Raw genomic sequence first — 21,297 nt, 5'->3', positions numbered from 1 at the left:
TGTTAATCACAGTTTAGAACCTAAAGGGTTATTTGAATTCTCAGCTCTATATCAGGCAACTAATAGTTTATCAACTCATCAGCTTTGATTTTCAGTTCAACCCACACCTTAAGGTCACTTCTATTTTCTTGATGCAATAACTGTTGTAAAATGTAAAGCTTTCACAGTTCAAAATTTGTCTCTAATTGTGCTCAGTAATAAGATTCAGTAATAAATAATCCTCAGGTACCTGCATGTATGTTTCAAACTCTTTCTTTTAAAAAAAGATCAACTCTTTATTAGTGTTTAATTCTTTTTCTTCCAGACATGTATTAAATTAACATGTGTGCTGCATTGGAAAATGTTGTTTCTTTTTCCCTCTTTTCTCAGCAATTTCATCTACAGCTCCTAGTCAAAGGTATAATCTAATCTATTCTATCTATCTATCTATCTATCTATCTATCTATCTATCTATCTATCTATCTATCTATCTATCTATCTATCTATCATCTATCTATCTATCTATCTATCTATCTATCTATCTATCTATCTATCTATCTATCTATCTACCTACCTACCTACCTACCTACCTACCTACCTACCTACCTACCAATCTTTTTCATCATCATCTCTCCACCCCCCCCCTTTGTATCCTGCCTTTATTATTTTTTATAAATAACTTATGATCATGAAATATCCAGCACACTTTCCTCTTCCTATATTCTCCTATAACAACATGTGAAGTATTGGAGTGAGAAAGAATGACTAACTCAAAGTTACCCAGCTGTCTTTCATGGCTAAGGTGGGACTAGAACTCACAATCTTCTGATGATTGGCCCAAAGTCACTCAGTCAGCTTTCATGGCTAAGGCGGGACTAGAACCCATGGTCCCCTACTGTCTAGCCTGATGTCCTCACCACCAAATTACCAAACAGACTCTCTCTATCTTCCTACCTGGGCATATATTAGCTTTTAACTGACTTCTACAATACTTTAGTCCTTTTTACTTACAGAAGAGTTTCTGACTGTTTCTTTCAAAGCCACCTCCCTTGCCCTCTACACTGCTAGTAGTTCTCAACTTATGGCCACAACTGAACCCAAAATTTCTGTTGCTAAGCGAGATAGTTGTTAAGTGAGTTTTACCATTTTACAATCTTTCTTGCTGCAGTTATTAAGTGAATCGCTGCAGTTGTTACGTTAGTAACATGGTTAAATCTGGCTTCTCTGTTGACTTTGCTTGTCAGAAAGTTGCAAAGGATGATCCCATGACCTCAGGACACTGCAACTGTCATAAATATGAACCAGTTGCCAAGCATCCAAATTTTGATCACATGACCACGGGGCTGTTGCAATAGTCGTAAATGTGAAAAATGATCATGTCACTTTTTTTTTGTGCTGTTGAAATGGTCACTAAACAAATGGTTGTAAGTCAAGAACTAACAGTATTGGAAAAAACCTCTCTGTCTTTTAAAGGAATTTAGCCTAGTAGAATCCACAATTATTTCTACCTCATCAAGCTTCTGTTGCCTTTTCAAGAGCTCCTGTTCAAATGGAGATTTTAATTTCTTTGCCTCATCTTCTTCTTTCCTCTGTTTCAACAGCTGGTTTCGTCGACGATGTTCCAGGACTCTTTGCAGTTCTGGTTTACTCTCAACTCCTCTAAAAGATAAGGTAGACAGTGAATTTCAATGCCAAAAAGATAAATACTGCAGTAAAATAACGACCAGGGTAATCCTATGTATCTCTTCTGCCCTGTAAAATAAATTCAACTTTCTAGATAGGTTTCTGTTCCTAATCCACCCTAGTCTTAGAATAGAATAGAATAGAATAGAATAGAATAGAATAGAATAACAGAGTTGGAAGGGACCTTGGAAGTCTTTGAGTCCAATCCTCTGCTTAGGCAGGAAGCCCTACACCACTTCAGACAAATGGTTATCCATCCTCTTCTTAAAGACTTCCAGTGTTGGGGCATTCACAACTTCTGGAGGCAAGTTGTTCCACTGATTGATTGTTCTAACTGTCAGGAAATTTTTCCTCCTTGATTAGTTTCCACCCATTGCTTCTTGTTCTACCGTCAGATGCTTTGAAGAATAGCTTTACTCCCTCTTCTTTGTGGCAGCCCCTGAGATATTGGAACATTGCTATCATGTCACCTATAGCAATAGCAATAGCAGTTAGACTTATATACCGCTTCATAGGGCTTTCAGCCCTCTCTAAGCGGTTTACAGAGTCAGCATATTGCCCCCAACAATCCGGGTCCTCATTTTACCCACCTTGGAAGGATGGAAGGCTGAGTCAACCCTGAGCCGGTGAGATTTGAACAGCCGAACTGCAGAACTGCAATCAGCTGAAGTAGCCTGCAGTGCTGCATTTAACCACTGCACCACCTCGGCTCTCTCCACCTCTAGTTCTTCTTTTCATAAGACTAGTTATCCAGTTCCAGGAACTATTATTTATATGTTTCAGCCCCCAGCCCTCTAGTCATCTTTGTTGCTCTTCTGTGCATTCTTTCTAGAATCTCCACATCTTTTTTACATCATGGCGACCAAAACTGGGTGCAGTATTCCAAGTATCCTGCAATGCTGCCTCATTGTAGGGGGAAGATGTTCCTTGGAGAAGTAAGCAAACTGCAGTGGGAATGCATGCCAAGAGCATATATTTCACACCCCAGCTGCTCAACTCAAACCAACAGATGCTGGAAGTGGGTGATCATTTTAGTGACAACCACAAAGGCATCATTTCATACTGCATAAAAGAAGGCATGGGAAGCCACTTGATTGAGAAAATCAAATGGGTAGTCAAATGTAGTAAATGTTGATATAGGCCTTTCAAGTTGGGTGCCACACAGCAGCCTAGTTAAGATCTTTCAGAATGATAATGGTGTTATGACACTGCTAAATGAAAGCTTTCCAGATGGTTGCTAATGTAACAATGCCAGTAAAAAATAATCCGAAGCTGTAAAAATAGAATTATGGTGGGAATATGGAATACAAGAAGCTCAATATTCTGTCTGCATCCTTTTTCTTGGGGTCCTTCTCCATGTCACCCATTGGCAGGTCAGTTTTTGATGGTGCTCCAGACAAAAAGTGAAAAAGGAAGTGAACGGAAAGACATAAACAATTGAACATAAAGAAGACCCAAGAAATGGCAACAGGTGCAACAACTAGTCTTAGAATTGACAAGGAGGAAATTAAAGTGGTGGATAGCCTGTACATTTAAGATCAACAATCAACAGTAAAGCTACCAGCACTAAAGAAATACACCACAGACTAGCACTTGTAGAGTAGCTATGAAGTCCTTGGAAATTATTTAGGGATGTGGCTACACCTACAAAAATAATAATCATACAAGATATTCCCTGAGACACTCCATGAAAGCATAGGATGGATCTGCAGAAGTAGGATAGGAATATATTGATGCTTTTGTACTTTGGTATTGGAAAAGACATTTGAGAGTGCCAAGGGTAGCATAGAAAACAAGCAAACAGATCAATGTCTGTGGAGATTCTCAGTCATCCAGGTCATAGTTGTCTTTTCAAAAAGGCAACCGAACTGTTTTTCCAAATCAACTCAGAGTTCTCACTTGAGAAACAGATAACCAGGGTCAATTAATCATATTTTGGACAGATTATGAAAAGACCTACAATCCAAATGGATCAATTACAAAGCAATGGATGTAGAACTGAAAGTCTGAATAGGCCAAGTTGAGGAAAGGTCACTCTGGAGAAAGTTTATTTATGTGTAGAAAGTTTACTGTATGTCTAGAGGAAAAATATCTATGTTTCTAAGAACTGAGAGGAGAATCCAACACAGAAGTTGAGGTTCAATGGAACGTCCAGGAAAGTAAACATCAGAATGTGTAAAGTCAAAGGACACATGAAAAACTGCTAGGATAAAATAACAAACTTCTTATAGTGTGTTATAAAATAACAAAATTGCTCAGAATGCTTCATTAAAAGATCATTTCTTTTCATATTCCTAAAACGGGTTCATTCCCCTATTTTTCCATCCCCTTATGGTGGAGCAGAAGAGATCTGAAGCCTTGAATTTCCAAATGTCTCCAGATATTTTCCCCCATTGAAGTTTGATAATTAATTGCAAAGAGCATAATCAAAATGGGTATCAGAGCACTAGAAGAAAATGTGAATGTGTAAATTAACATGTTACTTTTATTAAATCTCATTTTCTCCTTAAAAGCAAAACAAAGTAAAATATGAAACTAAACACAGATAAATAGAAATGCATAGTGCCCCACCAGTTTGATTAAGGTATAGAATTGATAATACTGCCTGATGCAGTGTTGATGCAGTGATAATTAAAGGGTTGCTCTCATCCTTTTCCTTCCTTAATGAAATTTGTGCTAACTGCCACTTGCTGGCTGACCCTACAAAAAGGCCAATTAGAAATCACTGCCTGAAGGATGCTCCTGCTATCTTTCACCTGCTTGGTATTTGCACAAGAAGGCTGGGCTGGGGTAGGATGACGTTGTAGGAAGCACAGCAAAATAAGGCTTATGATCTTTTTTCTCACCTGAGGCATTCTTCTAGGCAAGGTTCATTGTCATCATTTTCACCCTTTCACCTTTAAAAAAAATCACTATTGATGCCTCTGGCTGCATTCAAGTGATTTTTTCCCCTTAGTCTTTCACGAGTTTCCTGGGAACCCATCGGGAAACTTTATCTACTAAATTTATTTGCTGACCACATTGAAATGACTCTGGGTGGCTTACAGCATTAAAACATCAAAATCCTAATTATAAGTATTTCTAAAACAATAAAAACAGAATTAAGGAACTCATAGAGTTCTATAGAAGGCAGGGGTGGGATTCAGTCAGTTTGGACAGGTTTGGGTGAACTGGAAGATAGTTGCAAGGACCGGATGGCCCCACCCTGCCCCTCCCAGGAGTTTCCACGCGGCCCGTTCATCATGCCAGTAGGTGCAGGGCCTGTGTGGAGACTCTGTGAGGGTGAAAAATGGGCCTACTGGAAGTTCTGGAAGTCTGGAAACGGGCCCGTTTCAAACTTTTGAAGGGCCTCTGGAGCCCAACGGAGGCCATTTTTGCCCTCCCGGAGGCTCAAAGAAAACCTCCAGAGCCTGGGGAGGGCAAAAATTCCCCCCTACCATGAGGAGGCCACGCCCACCCATGGCCATGCCCACCCAGCAACCGGGCAGAGAACCAGTTACTAAAAGTTTTCAATCCCAACCCTGATAGAAGGGCTTATTGAAAATCCCTACTTTAGACCTGAGTCTAATTTTGAGTCAGATCATAACACTGAACAAGACAAGACCGACTTGGTTAGAATGCTCTGCTGATTGCCTGTTGCCAACAGCTCAGCAGTTCAAATCTCACCGGCTCAGCCTTCCATTCTTCGGAGGTCAGTAAAATGAGGACCCAGATTGTTGGAGGCAATATGCTGATTCTGTAAACCACTTAGAGAAGGCTGTAAAGGACTGAGAAAGGGTATATAAGTCTAAATGCTATTGCTAATATATTTTGAAAGGCCAATGTTAGGTTACAGAAAACAGAAAATAGGAAGTGTTTTGCCCATGATGAAAACTCATCATCTTTCTAGTTTCTAACTAGTAGAAACTAGCCTTTGAGGTAGTGTGAAGCAAAGAAGCCTTCAGTCTGTTTCCTACCAGCATTCCAACATCATTTAGGAACTAGCCTTTGAAGAGATGAATTTTTGACTTCTCCATCCTTCTCTGTATTAGGAATACCTTCAGATTTTTCCTTGGATGTTGACCTATTATTTGTCTAGTCTGTGGTTTAGTCAATTATGCTTGACCCTTGGACTATTTTATGATCCCGTTACATTAGATCAGTGTCTCTCAACCTTGGCAACTTTAAGATATGTGGATATCAACTCCCAGAACTCCCTGGCTAGATGGCTGGGGAATTCTGGGAGTTGAAGTCCGCACATCTTAAAGTTGCCAAGATTGAGAAACACTGTGTTAGACTATGGATCCCAGCAAATTACCGTGTTTCCCCGAAAATAAGACGGGGCCTTATTTTCTTTTGACCTCTAAAATAAACGCTTGGTCTTATTTTCAGGGAGGTCTTATTATTTTTGAGGTGCAGGAGGCAGCGAGCGTGGTCGCTTCATGGCTGCTGCTGCGTTGCAATATTTCGGAGAGGGCTTATTTTTGGCGGAGGGCTTATTTTAGTGCATGCACTCAAAAGCCCAATTGGGCTTATTATCCGGGCAGGTCTTATTTTCAGGGAAACAGGGCACTTTGGAGTAGTATTGCACATGCCAAAAACATACCATATGTGCTATTTCCAAAAACACAATCTGTGCTTAACAAATTGTTACATCATCCTCTGACTGAATTGTTATCAATCTTGGTTAATGTTTGGATCTGCTGCTTTACATGAGCTATATAATCTCAATTGCAATGTTTGTTTTTATCTTTTAATTTCATGTAAAGTATAGCACCTAAACATTTCTCATAAACTGATTGGCAGCCCTGAAGTGCCAAGGAGGAAAACGGTTTATTTTGAAATAAGATTGCTAAAGGTCTGAGCACTTCTTCACGTGGAAGAGTGAAAACTTGGCAGAGTAGAGCTTCCTTGTTTCCATTTCAGACAAATGCATAACCTGTTGAATGTTTATGTATAAATACAACCTGCAAAAGTGCAGGAGAAGCCCAGGCAGAGAAGAAAGTACTTAGGTTTCAAAAATATATTGTTTCTTAGAATTAATTAAAAGAAACAAGACAAAAAAATATATTCTCTATTTCCCCCCTTGTCCAGCAGGGGGAGTAATATAACCAACAATCTCATGACCGAATTTAGCATTAGAAGTTCTGGTGTGGTTTCCACCAAGGAAGATCTCAACTTTCACTACTGTATTTGCTAGAAGTGCAGTGAATTAATGGGCTTTCCAGTTGCTGGCTTTAGTCACATGGGTCAGATGAAAAAGTTGTTTTTCTTAACTGGTTTCCATATTCCGAGGGGTCAGTCTTGCAAACTGAACAACTAAGACAAACTATATATTTTGGGGACATTTCACTATCAATTACTGGGTTAACTCTATGTTTTCAAGCTCAGAGATTCTCAGTCATCCAGGTCACAGTTGTCCCAAAGGTGCTTTTTCAGGAGACAACTGGATTTTCTTGTTTTTCTTTTGTTGGAAGTCAAAACCCACCCCTCTCCTAGAAAAATGAAATATTTTAGGAAATATTAAAAAGGAAAAATATTTCCCCTAAAAAGAGAAGTAGAAACTCAAGAGAGGTAGGAACTCATCTCACCTCCCCACCACTTGTCAATAGGCCATTAAGGCCTGAGCCAATCTATTCTACATAACAAGGATAGGATTAACTCTCTGCCGATTTCACCACAGGGCACCTGGGAAGAAGCAATGCTCAACCAAACCTGGACTCAAAACACAGCCTAGAGAGTTGCCCCTGCATGGTCCTATGAGAGTCTGACAACCAATCAGAATACAAGATCAAGATCAAAGGCCAGAGAGGGCATAAAATCATGAACTTTCAGCATCTCGGCCTCTTTTCTTCTTCACCCAACATCTGGAAGCATATGATTCCACTCTTTCTTCTCAGGAACTCAAGCCATGTGATCCTGTTCATCATTAAACCATCTTTCCAAGCAGCTTCCATGTTTCCAGTATCTTTTTTCCCCACTTGGAACTGAACCCAGATGGACATTTCTTCCAATACTTTTGAAGACATTTCGCTTCTCATCCAAGACGCTTTTTCAGCTCTCTCTCATCAGAGCACTACGACTTCCAAAGAAAAAACAGAAAATCCAGTTGCCACCTGAAAAAGCACCTTTGGGACGACTCAGCGCTTGATAATTTGATGGATAGCAAAGGAAGGATTCTATTTATAATTCCGTGGCCAACACTTTTTTCAACCTCTTTTAGATCAATCTAGGCATGTGCAGGACAGATTTCTCAAATCCCATCCCTAATCTTCCCAATTACAATGTCCCTTCAAGGAACAGGGAACTGCAACAAACTAGTTGATTTTTTTGAAAACATCAACCTATTATTCTCAAAGGACAATTTCTTGTGGGTTATATATAACCAGCAGGGAGCCTGATGGAATCAACTAGGACAAGAACTTTCTTATGGAGCACTTGATTTATGGAGTCCCTTTCTTGCAAAGTGCAGTCTAATCCCTTCCTGGCTGAATTCAAGAGGAGACTGAAGGCTCAATATCACATTCAAGCCTTAGGATTTTTGTTTTTTTGCACAGATGTTTCACGTGCCATACTGTAGCATGGTTTTGAGTACTGAGCTAATTTAAGGATTTTATACTGCAAAGTTTAAGATGTTGTCGAATTTTATTGATTGCTCTTTTTGATTTATTGTGTTTACCACCTCGGCTGGTTAAAAATGGATGGCTTATAAATATGGCAAACAAACAAACAGCTGTGTGATTAATTATTACAGTAAAGTTAAGTAAGCAGTAAACAAACGGAAGGGTTCAGATATTGTACGCTGCCCAGTCACTTTTTTGGTGAGATGGGCAGTCATATTCCCATCATGTCTCCGCTAACTCTTCTTTTCATCAGACTGAATAACCCAGATTCCCTCAGTCTGCATTTATATAGTTCACAATGTGCTCCATATACCATTATTTTCCCAATCTTGTATCTAGATTTTGTATACTTTTATATTTGCATTTCAAAATGCTGTGCCTTCTTGAGGAGGTGGTATATTAAACTAGTGGCTGTTGTTAAAGTACAACTGTTATTAAAAAGATATAGATCAGCAGCCCTCCTTTTAATTTCAGAATTGCATTTTTGAGATTTTATTTTTTAATCAAACTCCCATCGCATCAGGCCTTCTTTATTAGGTCTGGATGACTCACTCCATCTCCTACCTTTCTACTCTTTGCAAAGGAAAGTTGTGTTTCATAAAACTAATAAGGCTAGCAGATATGGCTGAGAAACCAACAGGATATTGGCCCGATCGTCTCTCTCTTTTCATCTAGACAGCTCTTGACGAGTCCATCATTTGCCTTTCATCTACAGATATATAGTATCTACCTTTCTGTGAGGCTTTGGAAAATCTCAGCTCGGTTTTGGTGTTCTTTGATGTTGCAGGGGACCAAATGAGGACAAAATGTTAGCTGAATCATGAGAGAGCTTTTTTTCCAGGATTAAGAACCTATGTATGATTTTTAATTTAAAAAAAAAAAAACTTCTTCAAAGTTTTATGTGGAGCTACACAATATCATCACAGATACATGATTCATAAAAATGTTAGTATATGTATCTTATTTTGTAATAAATGCTGCCTTTCCATGATTAGCTGAATTATGCTTTTCTCAATCCATTTTTGAGGTTCACAAAAGGGCCTGGAGGCTAAATCATATGATGAGCAGTGGATGGTGAACCTTTTTGGCACCAAGTGCAAAAGGTTCGTGTGAAAATGTTGCATGCTCACGGGGGCTGTGCTCTGGAAAAGCTGAACTTCTGGGTTCTAGAGCACATGCACACCTGACAATCAGCTGGTTGGTGCATTTGTGCAGGGCGGTTTTCAGCACTGCTGTGCACATGAAGGGATGGCGCTCCGGAAAAGTTGAACTTTTGGGTTCTGGCACGCATGCGCACCCAACAATCAACTGGCTGGTGTGCATGTGCACCCCGGTTTTTGGCACTGTTGTGCATGCGAAGGACAGCTGATCATCACGCACAAATGCGCACCAGAAACCCAGAAGACAAACAGGCAAGGCCATTTTACAGAAGGCAAATTCATTAGATAGAGTGACATAGCATCTATTCAAGGTGTAAAGGCAGGGCTCTGAGAATCAAAATATAAAAATACTTCTTTGAACTTAAAAGAATGGAAATATTAACTCCTTAATCAATTTCCCTACAAATGCAGGCATTCAAAAACAACATAGAACACAGTTGCCCCAATAAATGTAACCTGTTTTGCAAACCTCTTCTACCTGTAAGATTGTCTATACCTCATCTATGGCATAAGTGTCATCAGGTTAGTATTATTTTTTAGACACCATGTGTAGACTTTCTGCAGATCAATTTGTCACCAATGCGATAAATTTCAGGACCAAAAAAGAGCATCCATCACTGCTTTAATTGAAATATAATAATCTGAGCCTGGATATTTGAGTTTCAAGTGAGAATTCTGTGTTGACTTGTTCCAGGATGCATTGGGTTAATTTCTTTTGGCTTCCCTGCTATACTTGGAGGTTATCTCCAATGTCAAAGTATTGATCAAAGTGTTAATATTCTATCCTACTTCTTCAACATTCTTTTTCATAGAATGTCTCAGACAAAACCAGAGATGTCACAGCACACATAATGCAATACCCACTCCATCCCTCCTAAGGAAGCCTTTGGCTCCAACCCTCTGCTCACCTTCTGTGATTCATAAGTAGTTCCCGGTGAAGTTCTTGGTGGCTTTTTGAGGCTCTTACAGGATTGAGCAGCTTTTTAGGTTTGATAAGATCAGGGTTTCCATCAAGATAATCAGGATGAGTCATGATATTCCCAATATCAGGCCGCTCCGATTGTATTTCTGAATACATAGATGCTTGGGGAGGAAGAGACATCAGACAATGCATCACAACAACTGAAAGAAACTCTCAGAAATCAGGCATACATCAAACTCAAAACCTCCGGATTTTAAATTCCTATCTCTGAAGAAAGTCACTCATTTATATTGGCAATCGTACACTTTAATTTAGAATTATTTAGGCCAGTGGTGGGATTCAATTTTTTTTTACTGCTGGTTCTCTGGGGTGGCTTGGTGGGGGTGGCTTGGTGGGCGTGGCAGAGAAAGCATGCTGTAAAATCTCCATTCCCTCCCCACTTCAGAGGAAGGTTACTGCAAAATCCCCATTTCCTCCTGATCAGCTGGGACTCGGGAAGATGGGACGGGGCCAGTCAGAGATGGTATTTACTCAAATGCCAATACGAACTACTCAAAATTTCCGCTACCAGTTCTCCAGAACTGGTCAGAACTTGCTGAATACCACCTCTGATTTAGGCCCAGAATACTAATTAAGTAAAATATCATTTGAACCCCTGTGATTTTGATTAGTACAAGTGGTAGACGTGCAGGGATACTGTATTACTACTAGAATTTTGGACAAGCAATCAATATCAATTTCTCTCATTTAATTTGTGTTAATATTTTAGTAATCAAAGTAAATCAATCTCTTCCATGCCTAAACTCCCTCGTGTACATAGTCATAAATGAATGATAATAATTCTAAATTGAATAAAAATTCTTCAGTTTGGAATTGGTTCCAGAAATACAAATTTGGAATTGCTTTCCTTCAAGTGCATGCTATCCAAATTTCTCCCCTCCCCTAGTCAGTGCTGAGAGCCACATTTACCTGTAAATGACTTCTTTAACTTGGAAGCAGATCATGCCTAGCTCAGGATCATAATGCACAAAAGTTTGTACGCTCATCAAAAAGCCACACTAGCTTCCTACAACCAGAAGTCCCCTTCATAAATTGGAACGACAACACCTAGAATCCCTGACCGGCGTGGCAAATGGTTGGTATGCTCATGTTTATGTTTTCATCTGATATGTGAGATTTATGTGATAAGATTTAAACCCCATCTTTTCTCTGAGAGTTTATACATAAATTGAACAAACAAGAGGCAGAAGGAGTGGCAGTTAAAAAAAATGTTTTGGCTTGATGCATGTTGAAAAATGTATTCCTTTTTAAAGAGTTCATCTGGAATGCCCCCAAAACATTTCCTCTTCCTCTTCACTGCAAGTCCTCCTCTTTCATCAGTCTCCCATAACTGTAACCATGTGGGGTGGACCAGACTCTGCAAGATAAGCAACTCAGCTAATCTATGGCTGAAAGTGGACATGGATCTGAGTCTCCCTGGACAATCTAAAAGCTTTAATTGTCTGTCTCCTGAAGGAACGATCCTGGAAAAATATACTTCAGATGGCCATAGATATCTGGTTGACATGGGCATGGGATGACTGGGAGGCATTCAATAGAGGGAGAGAGAGAGGGAAAGAGTGAGAGGGGGAAGAGAGAAGGAGGGAGAGGGGGAGAGAGAGGGAGGGAGAGAGAGAAGGAGGAAGAGGGAGGGAGAGGGAGGCATATTCAAGGAATGTTTATTTTGAAAACCTATACAGAGCTACAGCAGCACTTGATCCCTTTCCATGATGCTCTTCTACCTCTCCCTTTCTGATTATTGAACTTGTTCTATTTTTTATCAAATATCTCCAGAGTCCAATAGGAAGCTGAAAGGGAGATGGGCACATTTAGTACTGAAAAACAGAAAACGTTCATAGTTATTTTTTCTTTTGTAAAAGGAGAAAGTGACTCAATTCATACCACCACAACAGTTCCCTCCTGCCTTGGTACAATGACAGGTCTCTCTGATGGCTATGGAAAAAAGACCCAAGCAAAGCCAACCGCCATGGATTACATCCCTATAATTGGGGTGAAAAGTTCAGTGCTACAATTAAGCACCACAGGAGGAATAAGGGGGTCTTGTGACTCCTTTCACCAAGTACGAGTAGGTTTTATTACCATTTTGGTCCAAGGAAATTGCTAACGGTGTGGAAAGCCACAAGGGAGGTTGCCTATTTATCTCACTCCATTTTTTTCAAGAAAGATTTTCTGGTTATGCTTTGAAATGATGCAGACTATTTCTGTAACTTGGAAAACTCAACTTGGTTTGGGAGTCCACAAACTATAGGGGAGGGTAGCTGAGTCTAATATAGCTCCTGGAGAGTTACAGCACTAAGACTGAAGAATTTGCATAAAAACCCTTGTGCTGCCAATACCTGGGAATAGCATTGAACTCCCAATGCTATTTTAGAACAATTAAAATCAGAATTTTGCCTAGTAAAAACAAGCCCATTAATAAAATACAGGAATCAGGAAGGCTGTGTCTTACCAATTCAAGATTTAGAAATGTTTGCCTAAGGAACGTGTTTTATTTGCTTTTACAGGCAGATGGTTATTTTCAAGATGTTGCAATACCCGATATTCTTAAGATCATGGGTTTGGGACACAGAAATGGGAGAAGAAGTTTGCAAGGGTAATACGGAGGAGACAAGATTCATTATATGCATTGTCAGGCCTGCAGCCATATTTACTTGTGGATCTTAGGCCTGCCACACTTTTCTATTATTCTACTATGCATTTTCTATAGTGGAAAAATGGGAAGGGGGATTATATGGAGTTAGATGCTATGCTATAGAAAACCAAGGTCATCCTTTGTCTCTGCACCTCTGCACCTGACCAGAACTGGATGGGTGGAAGCTGCCAGCATGGCAGTGGGAGATTGGATCATGTGATGGGCTTGTGGGTGTGGGGGCAAGATCTTGAACTTTCAAGTGGGTGGGAAAACTGGGAAGCCTTCAGATTCGGGTTTTCCCAGATATGCCAACATGGCTCTCTTAATGAATTGGAAATTTGAGCAATACTTTGTCTTGGACTCTGATTTACTTCTGGATGCTATCTGGAACCCTGACATGAACATGAATATGTAATACCCAGGCTCAAATCAATAGAAAAGTGAAGGAAAGCCAAACTGAACACCATTTATGATGTATATCAAATAAATGATCCACAGTTCCACAGTTCATAGCAAAAGCAGATGATGAAATCTGCCTACCTCAACCTGGTGCCCTCCAGACACCTTGGATCTGCATGAGAGGTCGCCACGTTAGTATAGTATAGCCTTTATTGTCATTGTACATGATGTATACAACAAAATTGGTTAGAGACAGATTGTACATTGTATTCACTTTACAACAATGGAAAAATGCTATTCAGCCATCCATGGCTTCTTGATGAAAAAGATGAGATCCCTTTATTGGATCAGACACGTAACAAAACCTGATGCAGAGGGCCAATTGCTCAAGAGGGAGGCTATTCATCCTTTAAATAAAACGACTCCCATCATTCTCACTTCTGGGTAAGTGGGGTCATTGCACCCTTCTCCAAGAAGAAAAAGGATTCATGTACAGACAGCAGAAAAACATCTGTGATGTTCTCCCTCAAATATATGGGCAGCAAGTGAGGTGGTATGATTAGGGAAGGACTGGTAACTCAGTGATAGACCCCACTGTTTGCCCATGAAGGATTCCATTTTAGTTCCCAGAATTTATTTTTATTTATTTATTAAATTTATATGCTGCCCATCTTGCCTAAGAGGCAACTCTTAGGTGGTTTACAACAAAGTATCTCAACTTTGAAGTATTTCTGTCCGATATCCTAGAGCAGTGGTCCCTAACCTTTCCAGGTTGGCAGCCTGGCACAGGGGGGGGGGGAGAGCAGATGCTTTTGCATGAGGGGCAGGCACATGTGTGTGTGCATAGCTTCCTTTGAGTGAATGCCAGGTGCACGTGCCCGCCGCTTGTGTGAGTGGGGCTTCATGCATGAGCTCCCAGGGCTCGAGTGAGTGGAGCTATGTATGCTTGTACACTCACCTGTTGCTTGTAGGGCCTGGGTCCAAATGGTCTGTGGCCCACTCCTGGGCTGTGGCCTGGGGGCCCCTGCCCTACAGAGTTCCTGCCAACATCATAAATCACCATAAAACAGCTGAACCAGATAAGCCGTGGAGCTAAGTTATCAGAGACTTTTGAGACAGAGTCCTTCAAGCACACTGAAAGGGGCCTTTTCTTCTGAAACTTACATGATTAGATGGTCTTCCTGAACCTGCAATTTGTTTCTTCTTTCCCAATTTCAATACATTCACCCCAGCCCTTCTGCAAGAAATAGTCTTCTTATGCTTCACCCTCGTTTTTTGTCCTCATCTCTGCTCTGAAAGGTAAATTGGGTTGAGATGCAGTCAGGAGTGGGCTTCAAAATTTTTAGCAAGGGGTTCTCTGTCCGGTTGCTGGGTGGGTGTGGCCATGGTGGGTGTGGCCATGGTGGGCATGGCCTAGGCAGCCTCCTGCACCACAGTTTTGGGAGGGGGCATTTTTGCCTTCCCCGGGTCTCCGGAGGCTTTCCTTGGGTTCAGGGATGGTGAAAATGCCAGGTTCTGGAGGCCCTCTGGAGGCTGGAAATGGCCTGATTCAGGCCTTCCCAAACTTCTGGTAGCCCCATTTTTTGCCATCTCCGAGCCTCCCTGCACTTACCTGCATCCAAAACAGGCTGCATGAGGACTCCTGGGAGGGGAGGGGTGGGTGGGTGAGTGGGATTTGGGGGTTCTCCAAACTGCAAATAATCTTAACTAGAGGTTCTCCCGAACCCCTGTGAACCCCCAGCAGCCCACCCCTGGATGCAGTACTAGGCCTCATGCCTGGAGATTTATATCTTCTGGGCTTAATCTGATGCTGTGATCAACATCTCCTATCATCTCTCTCTTTTGCACAAAAGTGCCTTTGGCAAAGGAAACTGCCTTTCTGTTAATGCACTGTTTTGTCCTTGAATTATGTAAGTCCTAAGGTTGTTTCAGACCAGATATTGCTATGGACAAAAACAGTCTTCAATAGGGAGTGTGATATGTTTTTTTCTCTTTGTGTGTGCATGTGTGTAAAATGATGTCCCTTTTGGTAAACATGAGATGAAAAGCAAAGTGACAGAGCTGAGGAATGTTTTCATGTTCCCTTGTTGCTTGCAATAACCAAGAATTTCTATTAAGACCTTTTCTTGTAAAATGAGAGGTACTGAAAGACACAGTTCCTAGTCACCTTGGCAGGAGAAGAAAGGAATAATTCAGACCACTCTTCTGTAAACTTTTTTCTAATAACTTTTTATTAAAGTTTACAGTTACAAAGATAAAAAGAATTAATGCAAACTAAGAAAAATATGAGTCAAAAACAAAGAAAAAACATAATAAAGAAAAAAGGGATATATAAAAAGATGACTTCCCCACTTCATCGTAAGAACAAAGAATTTCAGTAACTTATCACTGATTAGCATCAACAACAAAATATTTCTTCTGTGACCATTTTGTTCCTTAAAAAGGAGAAGGAATTTTTTGCAAAAAGGTTGAATTGGTTTGTTACTTGCTCAAGATCTTTAAAATCACACGGCATAAGGGCACATGAGAGAAATTCAGGGCTGGCATTTGCAGCTCCTTTGCTTATTGAAATTACTGCTTGCTAATTTGAAGCCGAATGAAGCAATTTTTATTTTAATGGTAGAGATGTCTCATTTTTCAGCTCCGGTTGATAACACTGGGGTTCAACCAGAGAACCTGGTACCAAGGCTAGGGGTAAGTAGGTTATGGGTTATATGTACTGTAGTCCCTAGTATCCAGGAACAGATTCTTGGGAGCTTTGTTATCCCAACAGTGATGGAAAAAGAAATCCAGCTAGCCATTTTAATGGGAATCAAGGGACCCAAAAGCCCAAATGAGGCCCTCACAAATGTTTCTCAACCTTGGCAACTTTAACACGGGTGGACTTCAACTCCCAGAATTCCCCAGCCAGCTGGGGAATTCTGGGAGTTGAAGTCCACCCATGTTAAAGTTGCCAAGGTTGAGAAAAACTGTCTTCATGCCTTACTTTCCTCAGAATTCCGACCAATTTATTTGGGAAAGAAATTGGTATGCAACCACGCCTAATTTTTTTGATCTAGAACAGGGCTGTCAAATTCACAGCCCGGATGCATCACATGGTGGCCACGCCCACCTCCATTTTAACAAAGGGGGAAAAGTCACGATATGACACATGACACTGCGAGTCTGACACCCCTGATCTAGATCTTGCCCAACTTCTTACACCACTTCACTTGTCTCTGACATAGACCTACTCTGGATTTCAATTGCCAGATTTTTTTTTTAGGCTCTGACATTTCTATCTTGACGTATTCTGATCTCCACTACTTGTGCAGATGACAGTTCTGGATGGGCACGCCTTTCAGAGAATCATCCTTAAATTCTGTGGGCATTTTTCAATATGGTGAGACAAGGCCTACCACCAACAGACCTACCGTCTCGGCTTTTCTCACCTGTTTGAGGTATTGAGCAATACAGATGTAAGATTGATGTAAGTAGGTTTAGCTGAAGCAGGAATCTTCTTAAAATAGGACCCTTCTTGAGGGAAGGTTAGTAGGCTCAATTTAAATGCCCCCATAAACGAGGCATAGAACATGCAGAGGAAATTGATGGACGTTTGAGCCTTAGAACATTAGAAGCTTCACATTGTACTCTGCCCCATTTTCATTCTGGTGTTTTGCAGATTATAAATTCCAGACAAATCCTATAAAATTATAGTCTGAGAGCTGTCCTAGTTCCTATATTCAATTCCAGACCTCCAGTTTTGATTTTTTTTCCCTGAGAGAGAGAACAATTATGTAGCTGATAAGAAAAACCCAGAGACTACTATTACTTCCCCCACCGTGGCATCTGCTGCTCATTTTGCTTAATGGTAGGCCTGAACCTATTTTTATACAAAATCCCTTTCTGCTGTCCTATTTACTGCAATTGATTGTGTGAATTCTGCACCACATATTATGCATTTTTCCTTGCTCATTAGTCATGTTCCAAAGAGCAGGAAATAAATTATGAATCCTATTACACCGATATAATATTACATGTTCTCTTGTGTAAGGGAACAAATTTTTAATGCTCACAATTCATGTGAAGGTAAATCTTTACAAAAATACCAAAAAGTTGCTAGTTAGAAAAATGGCTTTTACTTCCTTGCACTGCTTCAGTCACAGAAGGAACAAGTTCTCAGCTTTTCCGCTTGAAAAGATCTCTAAATTTACAAAGTTTCTCAAAAAGAAATTTAGCTTGGTTTTACGGCTTGGATACCCATTTCAAATTAAAAGAGTTTCTGTATATTAAGGCTTCAGCTGTCCATATCCTAAGAAATTAAACATGGCTGCATTAAAAGCTGTAAAATCTCTATGGATATGGTAGTTCATGTGTCAAGATAAACATTTACAGCAGATACTGGAGGCAGAACTTATGGCTGTCTATATCTTTCTGAACTATACACATTCTTTACAATTGGTCCAGTGGTGGGATTCAATTTTTTTTAAATACTGGTTCTGTGGGTGTGGCTTGGTGGGCGTGGCATGGCTGGGTGGGTGTGGCATGGCTTGGTGGGCGTGGCAGAGGAAGGATACTGTAAAATCTCCATTCCCTCCCCACCCCAGCGAAAAGTTACTGCAAAATTCCCATTCCCTCCTGATCAGCTGGGACTCGGGAGGCAGAGAATAAATGGGGGCGGGGCCAGTCAGGGGTGGTATTTACCGGTTCTCTGAACTACTCAAAATATCCACTACCGGTTCTCCAGAACTGGTCAGAACCTGCTAAATACCACCTCTGAATTGGTCATGTTGGTTGAACAGCTGGGATTTGTAGTGCAGTGACTATTAGGTCAATAATTCCACACCTTTAATTTAGAGCGTCTGCCATCTACTTGATGGATATCAGCTTGCATTTATTCATTTGTATCTCACATTTATTATTTTTAGAAAAAACTTAAGACAGCAAACATATCCAGTATTTCTCCTCTTATTTTCCACACACAAAAACCCACCTTTCCATGGCTAAGGCAGGACTTGAAGCCCTTTTTTACCATCTCTCACTTTCTAGCCTGGCGTCTTGACCACTAGTCAAACCGGCTCTCTGACATTATCCCTGTACCCCATCGGTGCCAAACTAAAGACCCAGGGGGCCAGATCCAGCCCACGGGGTGCTTAAATCTGACCCCAGGGACCACCCTGGAAACAGTGAAGGACCTGCGGTGTCTATGTCAGCGAAAATGGAGCTTGGGGGTGGGTGGGTTGTGTGTCACCTTCCCAAGCTCTGTTTTCACTGGCAGAGGGTTGCAAGAGGCCCTTCGCAGCCAAAAACGCAGCTCGCAAGGGCTGTGGGTGGCACTCTCAAGCTCACATTTTTGCTAGCAGATGGTTGCAAGAGGCCATAGCAGCTGAAAACGGAGCTTGGGAGCCCATTTTTGCTGGAAGTGCGCTTGGGCCACCACAGCCGCCCCTGACACGAGTGATGTTGAGCTGGCCAAGCCCATGGTGGCCATGTCCACCTTAGCCCCCCAAGGTCAAACACAACCTCAATGAAATTGAATTTGACATCCCTGCACTACCCTGATGGTCAGTAGATTGACAAGAGTTTTAGGGATTTCTGGGAACTGGCCAACCAAAAATACATTAGAGCTTTATAAATGTTTTGATTCATCCATGTGTTTTCTTTGTGATTTCAGGCAAAACCACCAGAACTTGCACACTTTACACAAGGGCCTTGCGGGAATATTGTTAGCAATGCAAATCGATAATCATTATATGCAAAAGCCAGAGTACATCAAAATACTATTAAAATGCTGTTAAAAGATTGAAAAAGGACAGAATCTTGATGCTAAAATTCCTTGAACGATTTCTTGAAAGATTGACCGAATCCCTGAAAGTTCACCGTGATTAAGGTATGTACTCCTACAACAAGTTGAGCAAGTATTCAACAAATTTAATCTTGAATTGAAGGTGGGGCATCACAGCCTTTTGCTGGCATGCGCCTGCTCTGTCTCAAAGTTCATGCATCTCATCATCCTCTTTAAATATTTTAAATGCCTCAAGAGCAGTGGTGACACAGTGGTTAGAATGCAGTGTTGCAGGCTAACTCGGCCCACAGTCGGAAGTTCAATCCTGATGGGCTTGAGGTTGACTCAGTCTTCCATCCTTTTGAGATCAGTAAAATGAGGACCCTGATTGTAGGGGGCAATATGCTGACTCTGTAAACTGCTTAGGCAGGGCTGTAAAGGTATGGTCCCCAACCTTTGCGGCTTGGAAGCCCGAGGGTGGTGGTGGTTTGGAGAGGAGAACTATATATCTCCAACAGCTGGGTAAGCCCACATGGTAGAGAAGGGTTCTAGAACTCATATGTAGAGAAAACCAGATCAAAGGGCAAATCTTGTAGTCCTTTTCCCACAACTGCCCCGCCCTTTGGAATGCTGGTCCCGGTGCTGAGATATGGTAATTAGAAAAAAAGAGTTTATATTTATATTCATTGAAGAGAAAGAGATTGCAAGAGAGTAAGCAGACACACAGTGGGGAAATATACATGAAAGGCAATGCAACAGAACCGGCTGTTTGCCTAAAGTGCTTGCTGCCAGCCTTTGAGGAAGCAAACAAAGGCCTTTAATGTGAAACTGTTTAGGGTCATGTCAGTTTCAGCCAACAGCTTCCAAGCACCCAGCTTCTAATCAATTAAGATCACAGAGCTCAAGTTAACTTTTTAAAATCTGAGATGGAGAAAAACAGCTCTTTGTTCTGTGAGGAAGCAAAAAAAAAAAAAAAAGAGGGGGGGGGGAATATGCCTGGGCCAGGCACAGGACCAGATGTGGCTTCCTACCTGTTTGCACCTGTTCGGCCGAGTAGGTAGTAACTTGGTTGGCCATGCCCCTGAACTGGTTCTATCGGCAGCGCCATACGTGGCACCATTTTGTTTTTTTACCTACAGGTTTTTACCTACTGCACATGCACCTGTAGTGTGTGCACCTCCAAAGTGTGTTCGTGAATGAACTAGCAGTAGAAGAAGCCGGAACCCACCCCTGCACAGGACAATGGTACTAACAGACTTTAATTGTGAACATGAGAGAAGCATTATTTGCAAAGTTACTTCTTTATCATTGTAATTGCAAACACTAACTGTCTGAGGCAATTGCTAACTGAGGACTACTCATAATGCAAATCACAAGTAGTCTCTTCTGTGAACACTTTTAAAATCATCAAAAGCTAGCATGTATTGTCAACAGTAGCTTTTGCCTGACATGTCTTGATCCAAGGTGCTTCTATTATAGATTGTGGAAATGCTGATGTAATATATCTTGGTTTCATAAAAGTGTTGGATGAAGTACCCCATGACATTTGGATTCTCAAGCTACTTGGCTATGGTTGCGTAGCATGACAAGGAAGTGGCTATATATTACTGGTTGAAAATTGCGCTCAAAAATATTTATCAACTGGAGGGAGATACAGAGAATGTCCTATTGATTTCAGTTCTGGACTTGAACATTTCAACATTTGTGTTTATAACTTGGAGGAAGAGATGGAGGGAATGCTTATGAAATTTGCAAATGACATAAAATTTGGAGGGATAGCTACCATAATACTAGAAAACAGAAATAAAATGCAGAATCCTATTACTGTATTTTTCAGAATATAAGATGCACCGGAGTATAAGATGCACCAAGGTTTTGAAGAGGCAAATTTTTAAAAAAAGTTTTTGCACTCTGCAAACCTTCCAAAACTGGCCCATTTTTTGCAAAAATGGGCCCGTTTCCCCCCTGAAAAGGGTATGAAAAGCCCTTAGGAGGCTTGTAGAGTGTTCCTGGGGGTGGGAGCCAAAAACAAGCAAAAAACCGGTCTGTTTTTCGCAAAAACAGGCCCGTTTTTTGACAAAAAACGGGCATTAGGA

At 41.0% G+C, this 21,297-nt stretch overlaps 1 protein-coding gene across 2 annotated transcripts in view; it reads right to left on the bottom strand.

Moving 5' to 3' along the window:
• Positions 1-21,297, bottom strand: part of FAM107A (family with sequence similarity 107 member A) — a 40,118-nt gene that overhangs the window by 1,882 nt on the left and 16,939 nt on the right. Inside the window, exons 2-4 of one of the 2 annotated variants that reach the window (XM_032208528.1) lie at positions 14,602-14,729; positions 10,333-10,507; positions 1,488-1,638 (exon numbers count right to left, since the gene is read on the bottom strand). In XM_032208528.1, the coding sequence (XP_032064419.1) occupies positions 1,488-1,638; positions 10,333-10,502 (321 nt within the window). In that variant the 5' untranslated portion in view covers positions 10,503-10,507; positions 14,602-14,729. The remainder of the gene's footprint in view (positions 1-1,487; positions 1,639-10,332; positions 10,508-14,601; positions 14,730-21,297) is intronic. The other variant, XM_032208527.1, reaches the window with a different exon arrangement.

This window comes from Thamnophis elegans, chromosome 2, assembly GCF_009769535.1.
Source record: "Thamnophis elegans isolate rThaEle1 chromosome 2, rThaEle1.pri, whole genome shotgun sequence".
Lineage (NCBI taxonomy): Eukaryota > Metazoa > Chordata > Lepidosauria > Squamata > Colubridae > Thamnophis > Thamnophis elegans.
This window is presented reverse-complemented; position numbering and strand designations above follow the sequence as displayed.